The 19,333-nt window shown below is 45.9% G+C and overlaps 3 protein-coding genes and 1 pseudogene across 3 annotated transcripts; 2 read left to right on the forward strand and 2 right to left on the reverse strand.

The window, feature by feature from the left end:
* The first annotated feature begins 752 nt into the window (after window positions 1–752).
* Window positions 753–2,162, forward strand: LOC133887716 (cytosolic sulfotransferase 16-like). The gene has a single exon (XM_062327684.1). The coding sequence runs from the start codon at window positions 966–968 to the stop codon at window positions 1,983–1,985; it is 1,020 nt and encodes a 339-aa protein (XP_062183668.1). The 5' UTR covers window positions 753–965; the 3' UTR covers window positions 1,986–2,162.
* Window positions 2,163–5,353: 3,191 nt separating this feature from the next.
* On the forward strand, window positions 5,354–6,306 carry LOC133889539 (cytosolic sulfotransferase 17-like; annotated as a pseudogene).
* A 697-nt stretch (window positions 6,307–7,003) lies between these two features.
* On the reverse strand, window positions 7,004–7,924 carry LOC133889061 (alpha-amylase/subtilisin inhibitor-like). The gene has a single exon (XM_062329503.1). It carries the CDS (start codon window positions 7,821–7,823, stop codon window positions 7,224–7,226), a length of 600 nt encoding a protein of 199 aa, XP_062185487.1. The 5' UTR covers window positions 7,824–7,924; the 3' UTR covers window positions 7,004–7,223.
* An 8,058-nt stretch (window positions 7,925–15,982) lies between these two features.
* Window positions 15,983–17,455, reverse strand: LOC133888744 (putative GEM-like protein 8). Its single transcript, XM_062329090.1, has 3 exons — window positions 17,008–17,455; window positions 16,817–16,885; window positions 15,983–16,706 (listed from the first exon to the last, which is right to left on the reverse strand). Exons 1-3 carry the CDS (start codon window positions 17,171–17,173, stop codon window positions 16,255–16,257), a joined length of 687 nt encoding a protein of 228 aa, XP_062185074.1. The 5' UTR covers window positions 17,174–17,455; the 3' UTR covers window positions 15,983–16,254.
* Window positions 17,456–19,333: the final 1,878 nt, after the last annotated feature.

A 19,333-nucleotide genomic window follows, 5' to 3' on the forward strand; every position in this document is an offset into this window, starting at 1 on the left:
TTAAGCTATTACATTGAAAGATTGAACAAAATAGCACAAGCCATAGCTACTGATTGAAAACGACGAACTAAAGTTGTAGCAGGCGGAGCTGAAGTAGCGCGAGGCAGGTGCTCCTGAACGATCCTTGCTCCCTGCTGGATTTGCATGCATATCCGTTGCGCGGTGCCCTCTTGCAATCCTGCCCAATAGTCGGAAAAAAGAGCGCATCTTGTAAATGAGAGCAGATAATTCTTGCAGAAATTAAAGCCTATTTCATTTAGACTTGTCCAAATTGTCTAGCTGCAAGCCGCAAAACCAATCCAGTGTAAGTGTAAGCTCTATCGGAAGCTGCAAACCGCAAAACCAATCCAGTGCAAGCCGCAAAACCAATCCACTGCCTGGCAGCTGGTCCTGAGCTCAACAGAAGAAATCCATCAAGGAACTGGGTTAGGTGGCGTGGCGACACCAGAAGAGATAGCAACAGCTCTCCAAACGAATTCACCCACAGGACATCGGAAGACTAGAATATTGATGATTTCATGCAGTCCCCAATGATAACTCCGATCTGATCCTGATCCTCCTCTATGCTAGTTTCCATAATCTCTTCCACTGATCTATCAGTGCTGTCAAGATCCAGCCGTTTGTACATCGACCTCACCGTATAGGTACGGATAGTAGAGTGCGTCCAGCACAGGCAAATCGACAAAGATCTACCGGACTATTGGCTGAATTTGTAGAGTTGACCAAACTTTATAAAAAATGGGAGGCGATATGTACCGTTAACTACAATAAGTGAGACATGTGACAGTGTCATACGATTTGCAATCTCAATCAGCTAGTTGCATCTCTGTTCAATGTGGACGGCATCAGCCATGTTCATCGTGTGGATAGCGACGGTGGAGTTCGTTGACTCCGTTCCGTATGTGCCAATTATAAAGATGCTATTGCTGTGAATTCCCATGCCCAAACTCGATATCTGAGACGCCATGTCTTCCTCTATGCAATCCTTTCCCTTGCAAGCCGAGAAACAAGCCGAAACCAACCCAGAACTCTACCAGTATTTCGCCAGCTTGGTCTCCTCCTTGCCGAGCTCGAAAGGCTTGTCCAATAACCAGCTCTACCGCCATGACCAAGGTTGGCACTCCAGCTTCATGCCCATGGTTGGCTCCATGGTCGCCGACGTGTGCTTCACCGCGCGCCCCTCGGACATCGTCGTCGCCACCGTGCCCAAGTCCGGCACCACGTGGATCAAAGCACTTCTGTACGCCACCGTGCACCGGAGCGAGCAGCCCGCGGACGCCGCCGACCACCCGTTCAACTCCTTCGGGCCCCATGAGTGCATCAAGTTCTTCGAGTACCAGCTCTACGCACACAATAAGATCCCCGATCTCAACAAGCTCCCTGATCCAAGGCTCTTCGCCACGCACGTCCCGTTCGTGTCGCTGCCGAGGACCGTGATCGCGACAGGGTGCAAGATCGTGTACGTGTGCCGGGACCCCAAGGACCACTTGATCTCGCAGTGGGACTTTGCAAACAAGTTCAGGGCGAGGGACGGGCTGGAGCCTCTCTCGGTGGAGACCGCCGCCGAGATTTTTTGCAACGGCTTGTCTCCGTTCGGGCCGTACTGGGACCACGTACTCGGGTACTGGCGTGCGCACTTGGCGCGCCCCAAGCAGGTGCTCTTCTTCAGGTACGAGGAGATGCAGAGGGACCCTGCGGCGCACGTCCGGAGGTTGGCGGAGTTCATGGGCCACCCATTCGGTGTTGGGGAGGAGGAGGATGGCGCAGTGGAAGCCATCGTGAAACTGTGCTCGTTCGAGCACATGAACGGACTAGAAGCGACCAAGGGCGGCAAGACAGAGCTTGCGGTCGGAACGGTGGCAAATACTGCGTTCTTTCGGCGCGGCGTGGTGGGGGACTGGGCGAACCATCTGTCCCCGGAGACGGCGGCGCGCATCGACACCATTACCGAGGCCAAGTTCAAGGATTCCGGTCTCAGCGTCTAACTAGGGTGCAACAATACTATCACCGTGTAGTATGTGAAGTTTCTTGTTCTACTACCTTCGTAAGGGTGTCCGGTTATACCTTGTGTGTATGCAACTATTGCCCGATACCGCTTGTCTGGAGCGAGCCCTGTACGTCTTGTTTATGTAGCATTGCAATGCGAGACAGGAATTTCCATTACGATGGCATGCCACTTTATCCATCTAAAGAACTGAAATTGTAATAGATGCAGCACTCAACTCAAACATTTATCCAAGGTGAATGAATTTTCCTGGTGAAAGAACAAATTTCTCAGTTGAAATGCAAATTTTCGGATGGAACGCTCAGAATTTCCTAGGTAAAATTCAATTGAAATTTCTTCAGATTTTCAATTAAATTGTTGGATTTTAAGTTGAATCGGAATTTAATGTTGATGGAAACTAAGTTGGAAAGTAGTTTGCTTTCATAGAAATACACATTGAACATATTTCGGCATAACGTTTTATAGGTGCATGTATTCTTTTGAAAAAAATTTAAGTGCACAGATACATAATTTTTTTAGATCTAATCAAAATACATAAATCAAATGTTGGTGTGGCCAAATCAAAGTGTAGAATTGCATTTTTGACAAATCTACCCTCAAACTTTTCATAGGGCAAATCTGGTTAGGAGATTCGGCGAATAAACTATTCGTTTGGTGCAAAACGTTGGTAATATAATATTCTCATGTCCCAATTAGCGTCACTTCATCACCATGGCAATTGATTGGGAGGTGATCCGCATCTCCTGCACGGTATGGTTTACCCGAATAACACTCTTCTTTTCCTTTTTTTTCCAAATGTTTTAAAGAGTACCGGTATACATATAACATATTTATACAACTCTATTACAACCAGAAGATCAAATGGTTCAAATCAACTGGGTGGTGGTTCACTTATGAATGGAAACAGCAAAGGCATGTGGGTGTAGTGGCACTATTATAGAAACCTTCTTCATTGCCGACTCAAACCTTTTTTTACTATCTGTTTTGGTTTGAAGCCAGCAGTGAGCAATAGACAGTGATAATCCTTAACTATCACTGCTGTCTCGAGGGACCGATAGTGAATGAAGTTATCACTACTGGCTGATGGCTTTAGTCGGTAGTGTTTTGTCTCTCTTTTGGCTCCCTCTCTCTCCTCTGTGTCCTCCCTTTCTGCCTACTCGGTCTCTCTCTCCCTCTCAATATCTCCTCCCCCCTCTCCTCTCTATCCTCCCTCTCAATGCATGCATACAATAATACACATATTAAATGTAAATCAATAATAAAGATACCTTCATTAATACATAGTAAATCATGTTATTCACAGTAATTAGTGTTATTCATTAATATGGTGTCATTTGACAATATGTATATTGTCAAACCCTCTGGTAGACTTCCTACTCATCGCATACTCTATGCTAGAAGGTATGATATCATCTGAAGGTCTCTCACTCATCGATGACATAATCAGTTTATGAAACTCGCCGTTTGGGTTGATAACATGTTCGATGAACAACCCGACCATCTGTTCTTGAATGGTATGTATTTCCGTAGGAAGTAACACACTTGTGCGTTGTTTGAAGCGTTGCGTTTGAAGAATCGGAAGAATTAATCCTTAAAGACATATAAAAATTGAAAAAAGTATCGATATGCAATTTCATACCTCAACATCATGGAACCAGACAGCATCTCCGTCTCTGTTGAATACGTGCATAAAAGTAAGAGCATAAAACCCGCATAGATTGTTATCAGGTGGTTGTTAGTGGAATGAATTTAACCTTTTTATTTAGCAGGAAATGCAAGATATAAACATTCCCCGTGTACCAAAAAGTCAATTTTTACATCATACTGCTTCCTGTATGGATAATAGACAACACTCTTTTTGCAGTATCTTGTGTACGCCATGTACGTGAATATGAATACCAATTAAATTTAGATGCAGTCGATGAGAAGATTAAATGATCAAGTTTACTGATTTTGAATGTCGATTAGGTCTTGGTAAGTTTTCTTATCTCTCCTTTTGTGAGTCCAAGACAATGATCTTGCTAAAAGACTACATGGATGACAAGGAGGATCTAATAAAAACTGCAGAAATATGTCACCATAGCAAATTAGTACTATGATTGAGTTACCCATAAAAGGAGAATGCCCTGGCACACCAACACGTACTCAAAGTTGTAGGGTAAGAATACGGATGTCTTGTGTTGGTAGTGAAATAGACACTTCAATAAATAGTTCTCGGTGAAGTTTGGACAAACAATAAGATCCCCGATCTCAAGAAGCTCCCTGATCCAAGGCTCTTCGCCACGCACGTCCTGTTCGTGTCGTTGTCGAGGACCGTCATCATGACAGGGTGCAAGATCGTGTACAAGTGCCACGTGTAGTATAAAGTGCAATAAAAAAGCATGAATATCATTCCACAAGTATAATTGCAAGAGCAAAACATAGAGTTTTCATTACACGTGATATTGAAGTAGAAGGACTGTAAATCATAAATGACAATGACTAACATCATCTGTACTCCAAAAAATTGACAGCAAGAACTAAGTAAGAATAACAATACTCTCAGATAAACAACAATTGACCCCAGAATTATGGATGTTCTGCCCCCTAATTGTCCTATTGTACACATCATTGATTGGGCAATTATCTAAGTTATCAATTAGTATGTAGAGCCTGGACAAAAATCAAAGTATCTTCATGGATAATATTGTTGCGACTAAACAGATTGCACAAAACTGAACAGAAGTAGCCAAAGCACATACTGACAGTAGCTAAAAGAGCGAACTTAGCAAAAGTATTCAGAAACAAAAGAGCAAGTTGCCTCTGAATCACAGCAATATTCAGCCAGGGATCAAACAAGTAGCATGTTGGATATTCAACTATAGATGTTCCTCAGTACACAAGAACATATCGAGCAATATCACCAACTCAAGTTTCCAGGGCTACCAAACACATGTCTATATACTATTGCACTTAATAAAAAGCCCAACCTCAGCACAACTACTCATCACAGAGCATAATATGCAGGCAACCTTACTGTCCAGCACAAGGAAGAGGAAAACTCACAGAAAAACAAGCTCAAAAGCGTTGATGATAGAGGCTAGGCACGACACTCCTGCCTTTATCCCAGAAAACCTAGCACCCATCATTACCAGCGAAGTGAAGAAGATCGGAGATACAAAGCCAACTACATTGTGTAAGCACGTGGGGCGAGCCTTGGCATCACAACTCTTGCTACCACCACCACCAATTCCCTCTAGCGATTCACCAAGCCAAGCAGGGGGTTTCCAGTGCTCAACCACACACTAGAGAGAAGGCCACCAAATCAGAGAGAGAGAGAGATGTCACTTTTCTCTCTTGCCAACCGAGATGAGAGCCAAGGAAGATATAGAAGCCCTCACCTCAAGCACACATGTCGAGAATGGCTGCCACAACCGCAATCGGTTCGGCCTCCTCGATCCTTCGTGCCGCTCTAGCCAATCCGCACGGTCCAAGCTCCATCTGGTGGACAATGAGGAGCCAAGCGGTCCCACGGATATGTGCACGCACATGGAATACCTGGGCACAGTTGCCAAGCTGCCGTCGCAATTGCCTGAGGCCAGGACCAACTGGTCCCTAATCCTCCACGGCCAACCCTAGGAGCAACACCAACACATAGAAAGGGCAGCTCACGGGCCTGGGCTAGTTTCAGCATGGACCAAAAGGAGAAGAACCATTCGGTTGGCCCAAGAAAGAAATATTCAACAGTAAAATTCATTTAAATGACAACATCGTGACCCCAAGGACACAATGATCTCTCTCTAGTTCTTTGCAAACAAGCTCAGCTTGTTAGGGTCAAGGAAGGGCTTCAACCTGTCTCGGTAGAGATTGCCGTCGAGATGTTCTGAGATGGCATGTCGGCGTTTGGGCCCTATTGAGACCATGTACCCGGATACTGGCACGCTCACTTGGCACTCCTCGAGGTGGGGTGCTCTTCGTCAGGTATGAGGAGATGTGGAGGGACCCGACAGCGCATGTACGAAGACCCATCTTTGAGGAGGACGGCATGGTGGATGCCATCATGAGACTGTGCTCATTAGAGAACATGAGTGGAGGCGACTAAGGGTGGGAAGATGGAGTCTGTGGTTGGCGCGGAGGAGAACAACTCGTTCTTCTAGTGCGGCGAGGTGGGAGATTGGGCGAACCATTTGTCGTCGAAAACGGCATGGCACATCAATGCTATCACAGAGTTCAAGTTCAAGGGTTCCAGTCTCTTTTTAGACGAAATCAAGGGTTCCGGTCTCAGCGCCAAGCTAAGGAGCACCCAGTACTATCGACGCTGACACGCTGTTAGTGGAACAAATGGCTTCACAACAAATTGATCAAAATGGCGATGGACAAGTAAAAAAAAATCAGCGAAATTAATTTTGACCGAGACCAAAATTGGCCCATTTCAGTTAAAAAATTTCAGCCCGATCCCAATTGAGCAGCCCAAGCCCATTCCAACGCTAACCCTAACTCCCCCAAATACCTAGCCATTTTTGAATTTTTTTTTTCTATCACCTTATCTCTTGCCTCCCCACCCGTGTAGCCAGCGAAACTCACTCCCGTTCCCTACCTGAGCGGCGGCGGCAGTGGCATCTGGACCACTCGGGCGGCACAGTGCGTGGGGGCGGCGCGGAGCAAAAGTTGATGTGTTCTTCGTTTGCGTTTAGTGCACCTCTTAGTAACCTACTGCAAGGGAGAGCGATGGGATCTAATTGTTCTTGCTCTATTCTCGAAATAGCTCAGAATTATTCATGTCATTTGCCTAGATTTCAAGGTCATTTTCCTGAGAGAAACGGGCAGGATTATTATATATTTTAAGGTAATTTTACATCCAGCTCCTTGCAAGGGAACCCCTGACAGAAATACAAAATACATTCAAGTCCTTTTGAGGTCCTATAGTAAAATTAGCTGTGAAAAACGTATAAATCATGTCTAGGGCCCAAACTTTAATCTGGGCCTATGCCAATTTTTTTATTTTTCTATGAAAGGGCCTAGATCAAGTATTCAAGTTATAACGCTTTACCAGTAGTTTAGATTTGGACCAAGGGCAAGCGTCATTTATTACTTTAATACATCTGGATGCGTACTGCAGTGCTGGGCCTGGGCCAGTCACCTAGAAGCCCAAAGTTCTCCCACAGCTAATCACCCACATTATTCGGTGCGCACAGCGGCACACGCACGCTGCAAACACGGCGTCACGCCTGTAACGTCTTTAAACGGGTGGCGCCTTCTTGAACACGACCACATGAGCCCGATCGCTCGCGCCGAGCCACGAGCCCCTGTCGTCTCTGAACACGCCCAGGTCCTGGCACGAGCCCCTGCACGACACCAGCTTGTACGTGTGCGCCTTCGCCCTGCCGTAGCTCTCGACGCGGAACACCTTCTCCCGCCCGCCCGGGCTCGGGGCCAGGATCGGGCCCGTGACTACTTGCTGGCGCCCCGACGTCGGCTCGTCGTCCCCGGAGACGTGCCACTCGGTGGTCTGCACGCACGTCGTCACGGCGGCGAAGTGGATGCGGACATCGGTGGAGACGCGCACGGTGCGGTCGCCACCCTGCTGCTGCTCGGGCGTGAAGCGCACGGGGAAACCCTTGCGGAGCTCGTTGGTCTCCTGCGCCACGAAGAGCGGGCAGCGGAGCACGTGGGGCGCCATCGTGAGCCCGCCGCCGTGGCCGCGGACGGCCGGGAGGACGTAGTAGCTCGCGTCGGCGCTCAGCTCAAGGCCGTCCGTGTCGTACACCGGCGGCGGAGCGGCGCCGTTGCACGAGAGGAAGATCGCTAGGAGGGAGAGCAGGAGGAGATGGCTGTCCATGGTCGAATCCGTTGACTTTGCTTCGATTTGTGTTGGAGTGTGTTGGAGGCTTCACTAGTACCTCGGGTCGGTATTTATAGTGCTCTGGAGTGGAGTCGCCAGCCTTCTCTCCTGTATGGATTTCTACGTGACGTGAAGTCATTTCCTTGTCGTCCGTGCACTGCACTAGTCAGTAGTCAGTCAAGTCACACCGCGCATGCATACGGTGCCGATCTATACACAACTACCAATCCGCCGCTGGGAAACGTACATATCGAACCACGGAAGCCTGGTTGCCGACGTTTCCAAGAACGAGCATTATGCGTTGCATTCATTTGCGCGCCTTTCTGAAAACGACGCGGCATCTATCTGTTCAGTGCTGACTGTAGAGCTGAACTGCTAGTGTGGAGTGCGGAGTATCCATTGCATGCTCTGGAAATGGTGCACCCTGAATAAAGGAAAAAACTTAACTCGCCTCGCACTCCTAGTCCATTGATACGTTCCCCTTTAATCCAAATGTTAAAAAACAACAATCCAATGCTAGTACTGCAAGTAGAGTGGACTTGCGAGAAGTACCACTATCGGCAGAACGCGGGACACAATCGTGTCACAGCTCAGAACCACGTGTATTCGTGATAAGATCATACGGGCGCAGTAGCATGATCCCTGATCCGGATTGCGTCCCAACCAACCTATTTTGGGTCATCCGGCCATGTCTACGCTGCAAGAGGTTGTGATCGATCAGGACACGGGTCGACGCCGATCAAGGTCGCGTACGCCGCCGCATACAGGAAGCTAGATGGACTCAGCCTGTTTGCATCACCGACCGCTTGGCCGATTTGGAATAGGCGTGTTCTTCCATGTGCTTTTTAGGGGGAAAAAATCAGGGCGGCGCCGTTACCGCGGCAGCAAGAACGCACGTGGTTTTGGCTTCGCGGCATTAGAGATGGCAACAGGTCAAGTTATGTATGAGCGAAGCAAATTTGTGCCTATATCTGATGGGTATCCAAGATCTATGGGTCGCCGGACGACGACTGACTCAGGGCGTAATCGTGCGGCGACGGTCGGCTTGAGGTGAGCTGTGGCTGTGCGGCGGCGGCGGTTGACTGGAAGAGGTGCGGCGGCGATAGCCAACTGGAGACAAGGCGTAGCCATGCGGTGGCGGTATCAGCCGACCGGAGGTGAGGCGCCGCAGCGACAGCCGGCTGAGGGTAGGGCATTGCCCGCTTGAGGCGGTGTGTGGCGGAGCGTGGTCACCTAGCAGGGGGGAGGGGGACGTAGCCGTGCAGTGGCTGCTGACCTGCTCAGCACCGTGGATATGAGAGAGAGAGAGAGAGTCACACCTCGGAAACCATAATCCATCATTAAGCATGCACGCGCATCATAACACCATGCTTAGTGTAATTACTAGTAGTTAATCACATTTCAAAATCGTTACGTGATCGATCCATATGTGTTTCCACCATATGTATATGTGTGGGAAGTGTTTTGGAATAGTTTAGATAGCCCATAGTCATTTAGGAAGGATAAGGAAAAGAATAGGAAGAAATGGGAAAAAGAACGAAGCCTTTCAGCACACGGACCCTACTCGTGGTCTGACCGGCGCTAGCCGCGCTCTGACTGCCAGAGCGCAGAACCACTTAAAAGCCTTTCCACTGACGCTCTTATCCTCTCCCTCGTTCATTCTTCTTCACCGAGAGAGAGAAAAGAGAGAGAGAAAGGGAGATCCCCACCATTTCTTCGACCTCAAGCTCTACGGAGGCCGAAGATCGAAGGAAGGGGTGGCCCATGAGTTCCCAACATCGTCCCAAGCTCATCCCCAAGCCACCCTTCACCGGAGCAAGCCCGGAGCTCTTCTTCCACCTCTAGATCGATCGAAGCACCCCGAAGCCGATCTCCACCTCAGAGCTTCTCCAGAGCCGGTCAACCCTCAAGAAAGCTTCCCCACACCAAGACGAAGCTTCATAACCCCTTTCCCCTTATTTTCCCTGAGTTCCACCCACTCCCCATAGCCATAGAACCAAGCTCCATCGAGCCATGGACGTCGATCCTGGGGTCCAAGCTTTTGTCCCCATGAATGACGCTCAAACCACTTAAAATGGATCCTCTTAGTTACGTAGAGTGTTTAGATACCGGCCTTGACAGAAGGCATCATCGGAATGGGTGGCGGCAGGCACACCAAGCGCTCTAACCGCCGTCCCAGGAGTCAGACCACCCCTCCGACTAGTCTGACCATCGGGAACCAAATTGACACTCTTCCCAAGAGTCTGATTGCGCTTTCCCATGGTTTGATCGTCACTCCCAGCGGCCTAACCGCCCCTTTTGGCGGTCTGACTGCGGTAACTCAGACAAAACCGTTTTACTGTAGTTTACTGTTTCTGAAAATTGTAAAATTCATAATAAATTCTCTATAGCTCCAAAAACTATGAAACTAATTTTGTTGGTTTCACAATAACCTTCTCCACCTAGTAAAAATATCCACAGCCATTAAATAGTTAATTATATTTCTAATATTATTTAATTAGGTTAAAGCTTAATTAATTCATAGTTAATTCATCGCAATTCTAAAATTGGTGAAACCAATTTTTCTAGTCTTATTATGACTTGTGTTAACTAGAAAAAATATTTTCATAATATATTACATTGTATTTTGTTCCTGATCATGCATTGTATGCTTATTACGATGTATTTTCATTCTTTTAGCGAACGATGTTATGGAGAGTGACGGCTTTTCTTGAAGTGTTTTCTCGTGGTTGTTCGTGTATATGAAGCGGAGCATCAAGGTAAATATCTATCATATTTATCATATATTTTGGTGAATTGTTGATCAACATATTAGCTAGTCAATGTCGGGAATTAGGTAGCACTTATCTTGTTGTATTTATACCTGCATTAAAATAACAACATACGAATAGGATGACACTACTCTTGCCTGTCACCAACATCAATAGGCGTAAAGTAATCAAAAACTAAATCTTCCTCACCTGAAAAGCAAACAAAGAACGTGAGTATGAAGGTACTCGCAATACTTAATCTATAATGGGTACTTATAAATAGCCTGACTCCAAGGAGGATGCATATGTGTAATTAGCTAGAACTTAGCCACAAAAGGTTAAGTAACTTCATATGCAAAAGCTATTTGAACTCAAGTGTAAACATCTACACCTAACTAAAATACCCTTTAATCCTAAGATCATTAACATAACTTAACTGTAACTTGTACCATATCAACTTTTCATCAATATTACCAACTATGTTCCAACATTCCATCACAACATCCTAATAATGAAACTCTATGATTGATGTAAATGGACGGAAGCATGCTCATAACTGAGAGCGCGGTAATTCGAATTGATCTTACACCCTCCAGGGAATACATCTTTACTCACACGATATGAGGACCATTCGACTTGTGTCACCTGCTAAAGTGCACGCAAGGGGTACCCGTGTCAACCTTTTTAATTGAGCCCCGACCGTTTGAACATGCACCTATAGGCGCGGAGGTCCACTAGTACTACTCCCAGAGTACACTAGTTACGCCAAAAGGTGTGGAGGTAACTAAAACTATTTCTAGAGTAAACTAAATACCTCTACAAGCATATTATGCACACAACACTTTTACGATGTTACCTCTACAAGCCTATTATACCTACGACACCATAAGCCCACAAGTCAAAAGGTCACAGCTACGAAATGTATTCGACTTATCTACCATTACATAGATATGTGGTAAGTAAGGTAAGTGCTAAAACCAACTACAACAACGAACTGTCATTAATCGATTCAAGCGAGCCTATAGCATCCGAGACTCCCATCTCGAGTCATCCCTATTGCCCGCCAGAATCTCATATCATCCTCACTGACTTACACATCCCATCATCATCATTGTATTTGTGGAATAAGAGTAAGTCCTAAGCTCGCGAATGATGGTCGAACCACCACTCGACTTCTACCGATGACCTAAGCATTACTAAAAATGACATATTCATTTTAAGTTAGATCATTGAGTGCTATACCCAGGGTTACAATGGATTAAGAGATAACAATACCAAGGAAGGGTAATGAAACAATTAGGATCTAATCCCAAAACCCGATATTTAACTAGCCATCATGCAAGACATATATACCATAATTTATCAAATTGTCATAACATATGATCCAAAGTAATAAGATGAGTATGCTTAAATGCTTGCCTTAGTGCTCAACTTGATCACAATTCACAGTAATGAAATTCGGATCGCCCTCAATCATGCCCACATCACCCTCCGGTCCTTCGTTCACTAAACAAGAATGCGTGCAATGATGAGTATAAAAGAGATGCAACGAAATATGCTAAATGATGCATAAAAGTAGTGGATGCATCATAACATCAAGCTAATAATGCAAGACATATGAAGGAACAACGAAAGTTTATGAAAAAAAACTACATTGGAAGTTATGTCAAGCATCCGGATAATTCGGGTCTAGCCAGACCCTCCGGGTTTGGACCTTCCGGGTTGGGCTGGAACCTCCAGGTGAGGGTCCCAGTGGGGTTCTAGGTTAATCCTAAATGATTTAACATGGAACATTTGGGTTGTACCCGGAACATCCAGGTTGCCAGAATATTCCGAGTTTCACTACGAGCGAGGTGCTCGGTTAATTTTTAAAACGAGTTACCCAGAACCTCCGGTCGGTACCCAGATAGTTCGGGTTCTGGCAGACTAGAACTACGCGGCAAATTCCTCGGTTGATTCAACGTGCATGTAACAACCTATCCTACCTAAACATGTCTAAGGACCAATGTAAGGATTCTAAACTTATTTTACACACTAAACAACATGAAAACTCGATTTGACGATTCATCGATCGATTCAACTTGCATGTTAAAATCTAAACCACATAAACATGAAATGTCACTAAGGCTTTAGTTCTAAACCTAATTTACTCACTGTACACACTAGATTCACTAGCTATCTCATCTATTCTCCTCCTACCATATCCATTTCATTAAGAACATAAGGTGCGTTGCAGCACCCGATTTGCAGCCCCTAAACTCGAATTCATCCATCCTAAAACATGCATTCCCACCAAAGAAACCTAGGAAAACTCACCCAAGGTTCTTGTTGTAGTTAGAGACCTTAAGTGCAAAATAAAACGAAGGGAAATACTCTGAGAAGAGAAAACCCCGCTACTGAAAGTTCAGTGAGGAAAGGTGACAAATTTGAGTTGCCAAACCTTCAAATATTCATGCATGCGAACAAGAGATAGATGGATGGGAAGCTAAAGAGGAGAGTAATGCAATGGTATAACATGCAAACCTCAAATCCTTGTTCTTGAGTGGAATTTTAGTGAAGAAAGGAGATGTTTGAGGGAGGGAGAAGGAGCAGCAGCCCTGCTGCTGTGTTGGCCAGTTGGAGTGAGGGTGAGAGTGAGTGAGGGTGAGAGAGGGAGGTGGGGCTACTGGTGGGGAAGGAGAGGAAAGGTGGGGTCAGCCCAAGATGGGTCCCATGAGCTAGAGAGACAAGCTAAAACTGTTGCTAAACTATTATAAAAACATGTGCAATGATTATAACTTCCAAGCGAGACTCAACTAACGACAATTCTATCATCCGTTATTTTCAAAAAGAAAAGCAATTAACAAGTACCATATGAAATAACACACAATCCACAATTCTCAACAATTAAACATGATGCTTATAATACTTAATGATGCATGATTAGGCTTAATAACATGATTAATGCATTGGGACGTGACAAACCTCCCCCTCAAAAGAATGTCCTCCCGAGATCCGGATGACTTTAGGGGAGAGTATGGTGAATCAAGAAACTTCATGATTTCACGACAAACCATGCTATGGGAATTAGAAACTAATGCAACACTCATATGTTGGAGAAAAACTCAGGATAATCAGCATGAAGTCGATCTTTATGTTCCCATGTTGCTTCATCATCGGTATGATTGCTCCATTGAACCTTGAGAAACTTAAATGAATTGTGTCGTGTCTTCCGTTCGGCTTCATCAAGAATGTGAATAGGATTCTCGCAATAAGAATGGTTGAGATAAAGGTGTTGGTCATCCACTGTCACAACTTCGATTGGAATGTGAAGACACTTCTTCAATTACGAGACATGGAAGATATTGTGCACGACGGAGAGAGATGGAGGTAGCTCCAATTGATAGGCCACCTCGCCACGCTAGGCAATAATTTAGAAAGGACAAACATAACGTGGTGCCAGCTTTCCTTTTATTTGGAAACATTGCGTTCCTCTGAGGGGAGAGACCTTAAGATAGATGAAATCTCTAATTTTGAAAACAAGCTCACGTTGACAGCGATCAACATAGATTTTATGACGAGATTGAGCAGTGAGAAGGTTCTTACGAATGATCAGGACATACTTTTCTGCTTCTTTGACCAAATCCAGACATAGAAAAACCCTTTTACCGGACTCAAACCAATTTACCTCCTTCCATAAAGCGCTTCAAACGGGGACACCTTGATGCTCGATTGGAAACAATTATTGTAGGAGAATTCGGCAAATGGCAAACAAATATCTCATTGCTTTTCATACGTGAGAGCACAAGCTCGCAACATATCTTCAAGTATTTGATTCACTCTCTCTGTTTGACCATCGGTCTGAGGATGGTAGACAGTGCTATGAAACAGCTAAGATCCCATAGCTTCGTGAAGGCTCTTCCAGAAATGGGAGACAAAGATGGATCCACGATCGAAGACTATTTTCGTAGGAATACCATGGAGAAAAACTATTCTAGTGAGGTATAGCTCTGCGTATTGCTTGGAAGAATACGTGGTTTTTACGGGAAGAAAATGAGCAGATTTGGTTAACCGGTCCATAATGACCCAAATTGAGTCATACCTTCGAGAGGTCTTAGGCAGCACGATAATGAAACCCATACCGATTTTCTCTCACTTTCAAGAGGAAATAGGTAAGGGTTGGAGCATACCAGCCAGCTTACGATGTTCGACTTTGACTCTCCGATAAACATCACACTCGGTGACATAACGAATGATCTCACGCTTCATGCGGGTCCACCAAAATCTCCGCTTGAGGTCTTGGTATATTTTGGTACTCCCCGGGTGAATGGATAACAAAGAATCATGAGTTTCATCTAAATTTTTCTTTCTTAGCTCAGGAACCTTAGGAACTACTAGACATTTTCCGAACCACAAAGTGTCTTGATCATCTACAGAAAAGCATCTAGCTTGCCCTTTCTCAATCTTGTCATGAATTTTCTTCACGCCGGCATCTTCCTTGTGTGCTTCCTTGATTTGGTCGATGAGGGTGGATTTGATATCCAGATTTGCAATAAATCTTTTCGAGACCATCTTAAGTTCAAGCCTTCAAAAATCATCACAAAGTGTGGTATTCTTGGGCTTGATCATAAGATAATTGCATCGAACCTTTTGGCTCAAAGCATCGGTAACGAAATTTGCTTTGCCAGGATGGTAATGAACCTCCAATTCATAGTCCTCGATCAATTCAAACCATCTCATTTGACCATAAGATACTTGAGACTCTTGTCATCGGCATAGGTACTGCAAATATTTTGAAGGACGTAGTGGCGCCAGATTTTTAGAGTATGCACAACAGCTACAAGCACTAAATCATGAGTAGGATAATTTTCTATATGACACTTTAATTGGCAAGAAGCATAGGTGATGACTCAGCCCTCTTACATGAGAACACAACCGAGGTCTATACGGGAAACATCGCAATAAACGTCAAAATTCTTATCCACAACTAGTTGAGCAAAGACGAGCACGGTAGTGAAAAGAATCTTCAAGGTTTGGAAAGCTCTCTCACAAGCATCGGACCATATAAACTTCACACTCTTCTGCAAGAGTTTAGTCATAGACTTGGTAATTCTAGAGAAATTCTCAATAAAATGATAGTAGTGTCCCTCAAGTAAAAAAAACTTCGTATGTCAGTGACGTTCTGATGTTCTGTACTTGGAATGGATGTAACATGCACCTATATTCTATAGCCGTGTCCATATTTTCAGTTTTAAGTACATTTGAAAGACAGTTAGCAGTCACAGTTTATTTTGCATAGTGCGTCGTCGCGTCGATGTCTTGTGACACTTACTACTTGCTATTTGCTACAGGGAAAGATTATCAGAAAGACCCAATTACTTGCTAGAGGGAAAGATTATCAGAAAGACCCAATAGAACAACTGAACAAAGATGAACACGAAAAACTCTTCCATTCCACAACATGCACAATGGTCAATTTCTCGGTCCATGCTAAAAGGCAACCACTTGGAGCAACATAAGTTAATCCAAATCGTACGCGGAAGGAAATCAATTGCTCCGATCCGAAATTAGATGGAGCAATAGTAGCTAGGACTACTTCGCAACAAAAGGTGGCGAAGCAGCCCATAACCTCTCTTCTCATCGTGCCGACAGGGCAACAAACACCGGACCTCTCATCAACCAAGGTCCCGGCCGTGCAGTCATTGCAGGTCAGAGATGACTTGCTGCATGTACTTGCACGACCTCTGGTAGCTCACGAACCCCATGAACCAGAACTCGAACCCGTCCACCGTGGCGACGTGGATGTACTTCTCCTCCGGCTTGTCGACGTTCTCGCTCGGCCGCACCTTGTGGATCCTCTTGAGCGGGACCACCACCTTGTAGGTCACCCGCACCGTGTCGCCCTTGGGCGAGGTGACCGTGACGGGCCGGTCGCTGCGGAAGGCGACCTTCTTGGTGGACACGAAGAGCATCCCGGCGATGGGGCCGCCGGTGGTGTAGAGGTAACACTGCAGCGCCTTCACCAGCCGCTCGCTCTTCTCGGCGGAGAACGCCTGCCGGAACACGCGCTCTATCCCGCCGGCCTGCAGGATCCGCGCCCCCAAGCTCAGCTTCCCCTTGACAGTCTCCGACAGCTTCGGCCCCAAGCTCACTGCAACGTGACCACAAAGTACGTTAGGCCACTAGTTCACGTCCTGGCTATTGAATCTGGATCGATCGAAAGCCCTTGAAATTTGAAGAGATGCACGAACGTTAACTCACCATGCTCTCTGAAGCCTTGGGCCCTTCTGCTCAGCTTGCTCACCCAGTGGATCACCTGACCCTTGCTACCTGCAGAAATACACACAATCATAAACACATCAGTAAATTATCAAGTGTCTAGCAGCAAAAACGCATGTCTTGAAATAGAAATCTCATGGTGGTATATTGGTATGATCATGATCAATACTTACTGTGCTTATAGCCGAAAGACGCGTACGGGCTGGGGTGCGTCAACGAGACAGCAAGGTGATCACCATCGACCTTCCTAAACGACGGATCCCTGGACACCTCCTCTATGCCATACGCCTTGGAGGTCACCGGGACTCCGATGACATGGCCGCTGCTCGACTTCCTCATGGCTGCTAAGCTAGCTGATCGACTACAAGCTCAACGGAAGAGCAGACTGATCCGGTGTTGCGTGCGTTGCGCTGATGCCTTAGCGAGTAAGGAATTGCGGATTGGTACCAGAGTGCAGCAGCCGAGGGCGCCATTTATAGGCTTCCCGCTGGTGGATCCTTTTGCAAAGGCAGTGGATTTGCGGAGTCAGCAGCCGGGCCGGCCGAGTCACCAGCGGCTCAGAAAGGCGCAGTCCACGTTCGCGAAAAGTAGGCGTAGACCCCCTCTTCCGCCTACTGGCTGCAGCTGCTCGATTTGTGTGTGGCCGCGTCGTCCACTCGGCCGCCTAGAAATGGAGCTAGCTTCCATGTGAAGACCAGGCGCAGTATATTCATTGTTCGAAGGCAATGATTCCAGATTTCTCTATGGGATGGAGAGACCGAGACGGCCACGTCCGGTGGGGCTCCCGGCCGCTTTCCGAGAAGCGCCCCATGTGCCTGCACATTCTTGCACCGGATCACAGGGAAAAGGAAGGCGCGGTGTCAGCAGGAGCAAGGGGCCCGACGGGTTGAGTAGGGATGTCTCTATTAAGAATTACGTGGAGATCGGATTTCTAACGAGGATTAAGATTGAATTATAATAGATTATTTTTATATATTAATAATATATTTGTAGTATAAATAAATAATTTATTGATACATATGAGGATAGTTAATACAATATGTGTTAAATATCGTAGCAGGAGCACTTTCCGATCTAAGTCTCTATATTGGTGTCATTAAATTTTTTCATACCCATCCGCTAATAGAGAAATCTCTGCGAATTACAGGGAACGGAACCCATTACGATTCCTAGCGCTGAGGCCACGATTTTAAGTCCCCACTTGTGTAGCGGATGTAGATATCCAGCTTTCGAGAGAAAAAGAATCCGAGAATAGTTGGGCAGATCAGGGTCCTGCTCCAAGCTTCCCTCCCTGTCGAAGTCTCCATTCGCCCCCCACCCCCGGGGGAATCCAGACGTATTGGTCACAGCCCACGCAGCGCCGAGTCGGACGAACCGCGACCGCCTCACCAAACGTTGTAACCGTCTGCGCGCGTGCCTGCTTTCGTGTCCATTCGGTTGTGGCGCAGCGCAGCGGCACTGTGGAATGGGCGACATGCCGTCCCTGTCTCCTACAACTAAGCCGGCAGCCGGAAGGGCGTTGCGATGGAGGTCGGCTGCTTTTCTGTGAATGCTGTGCGTATGCATGGGGGGAGGGGGGTGGGTTGTCTGTGCACTGTGCGTTGCTGTGTTGTCAGATGGAAAGCCCCGCAGCTACCTGCTCCAGAATCGGAAGTAGATTTGGGGTGGGGCTCCTCTCGTTTCGGCGTCACGATCGGCGTATCTGCGCTGTGCAATACTGTCGATGGAGAGATGGAGACGTCGGAGGAGGAAAGAAAGGAGTCCTGAAGCGAAATCGTTTTCAGGCCGACCATTCTGAAAAATTAAAATTCAAAAAACGGAAAGTTCCAAAAAACCAATTTCTTCCCAAAAGGGACAATTCTAAATAAGAAAAATTACAGAAAGAAGAGTGATAACTAGATAGTGATCTAGTTAACATTAACCAGTTAGACAAACCCGAGCGCGCGGCTTGCAACATAGGCTTGATCCCAATCCTTGGGCATGGTGAGAACCGAGAACACCCTTTTCAGGAAGAAAATGTTGTACTATTTGATGTTTTCTTCAGGCTTTCACTAGGAAAATGTAGATCAAGTCATCTGGCTGATCGAAGGATCTTTCATCAATCCTTTCTTTTTCATAAAACCTCGCAACTTCCTATCTGTCTTACCAAACAAGGGACCGTGGCTTATTGAGTTAAATGCCAAATCCTACCACAAACACTCTCTGAACTCACATTCGCCTCTCCAAAATGTCACTAACAAACATTATATAAGTGGAAAAAGACAAGTAATAATGTACATCACTATGATGATATAAAGGCTGTCTTTTTTTTTTGTTCTATCGTTTCTCCTTAATACAAGCAAATTCGAATGTTTGATCACGATATTATGCATAAGCATGTAACATATCCCACCTCTACGTTCACGAATGATCTGGTAATTTTGAAAGAAGTAACACTTAGTTCTGCTTATAATATATGGGTTTGACTCATTATATTTATGTAATTTTAAATAAATTTTA

This window comes from Phragmites australis, chromosome 13 (genome assembly GCF_958298935.1).
Source record: "Phragmites australis chromosome 13, lpPhrAust1.1, whole genome shotgun sequence".
NCBI classification, from domain to species: domain Eukaryota; kingdom Viridiplantae; phylum Streptophyta; class Magnoliopsida; order Poales; family Poaceae; genus Phragmites; species Phragmites australis.

Excerpts from the sequence above, each read along its gene's own strand:
- LOC133887716 (XM_062327684.1), top strand. The coding sequence starts at position 966 with ATGTCTTCCTCTATGCAATCCTTTCCCTTGCAAGCCGAGAAACAAGCC.
- LOC133888744 (XM_062329090.1), bottom strand. The coding sequence starts at position 17,173 with ATGAGGAAGTCGAGCAGCGGCCATGTCATCGGAGTCCCGGTGACCTCC. Across the intron at positions 16,886-17,007 it reads GTCTTTCGGCTATAAGCACA|GTAGCAAGGGTCAGGTGATC; the intron begins GTAAGTATTGAT and ends GTATTTCTGCAG. Across the intron at positions 16,707-16,816 it reads CCAAGGCTTCAGAGAGCATG|TGAGCTTGGGGCCGAAGCTG; the intron begins GTGAGTTAACGT and ends GTCACGTTGCAG.
- LOC133889061 (XM_062329503.1), bottom strand. The coding sequence starts at position 7,823 with ATGGACAGCCATCTCCTCCTGCTCTCCCTCCTAGCGATCTTCCTCTCG.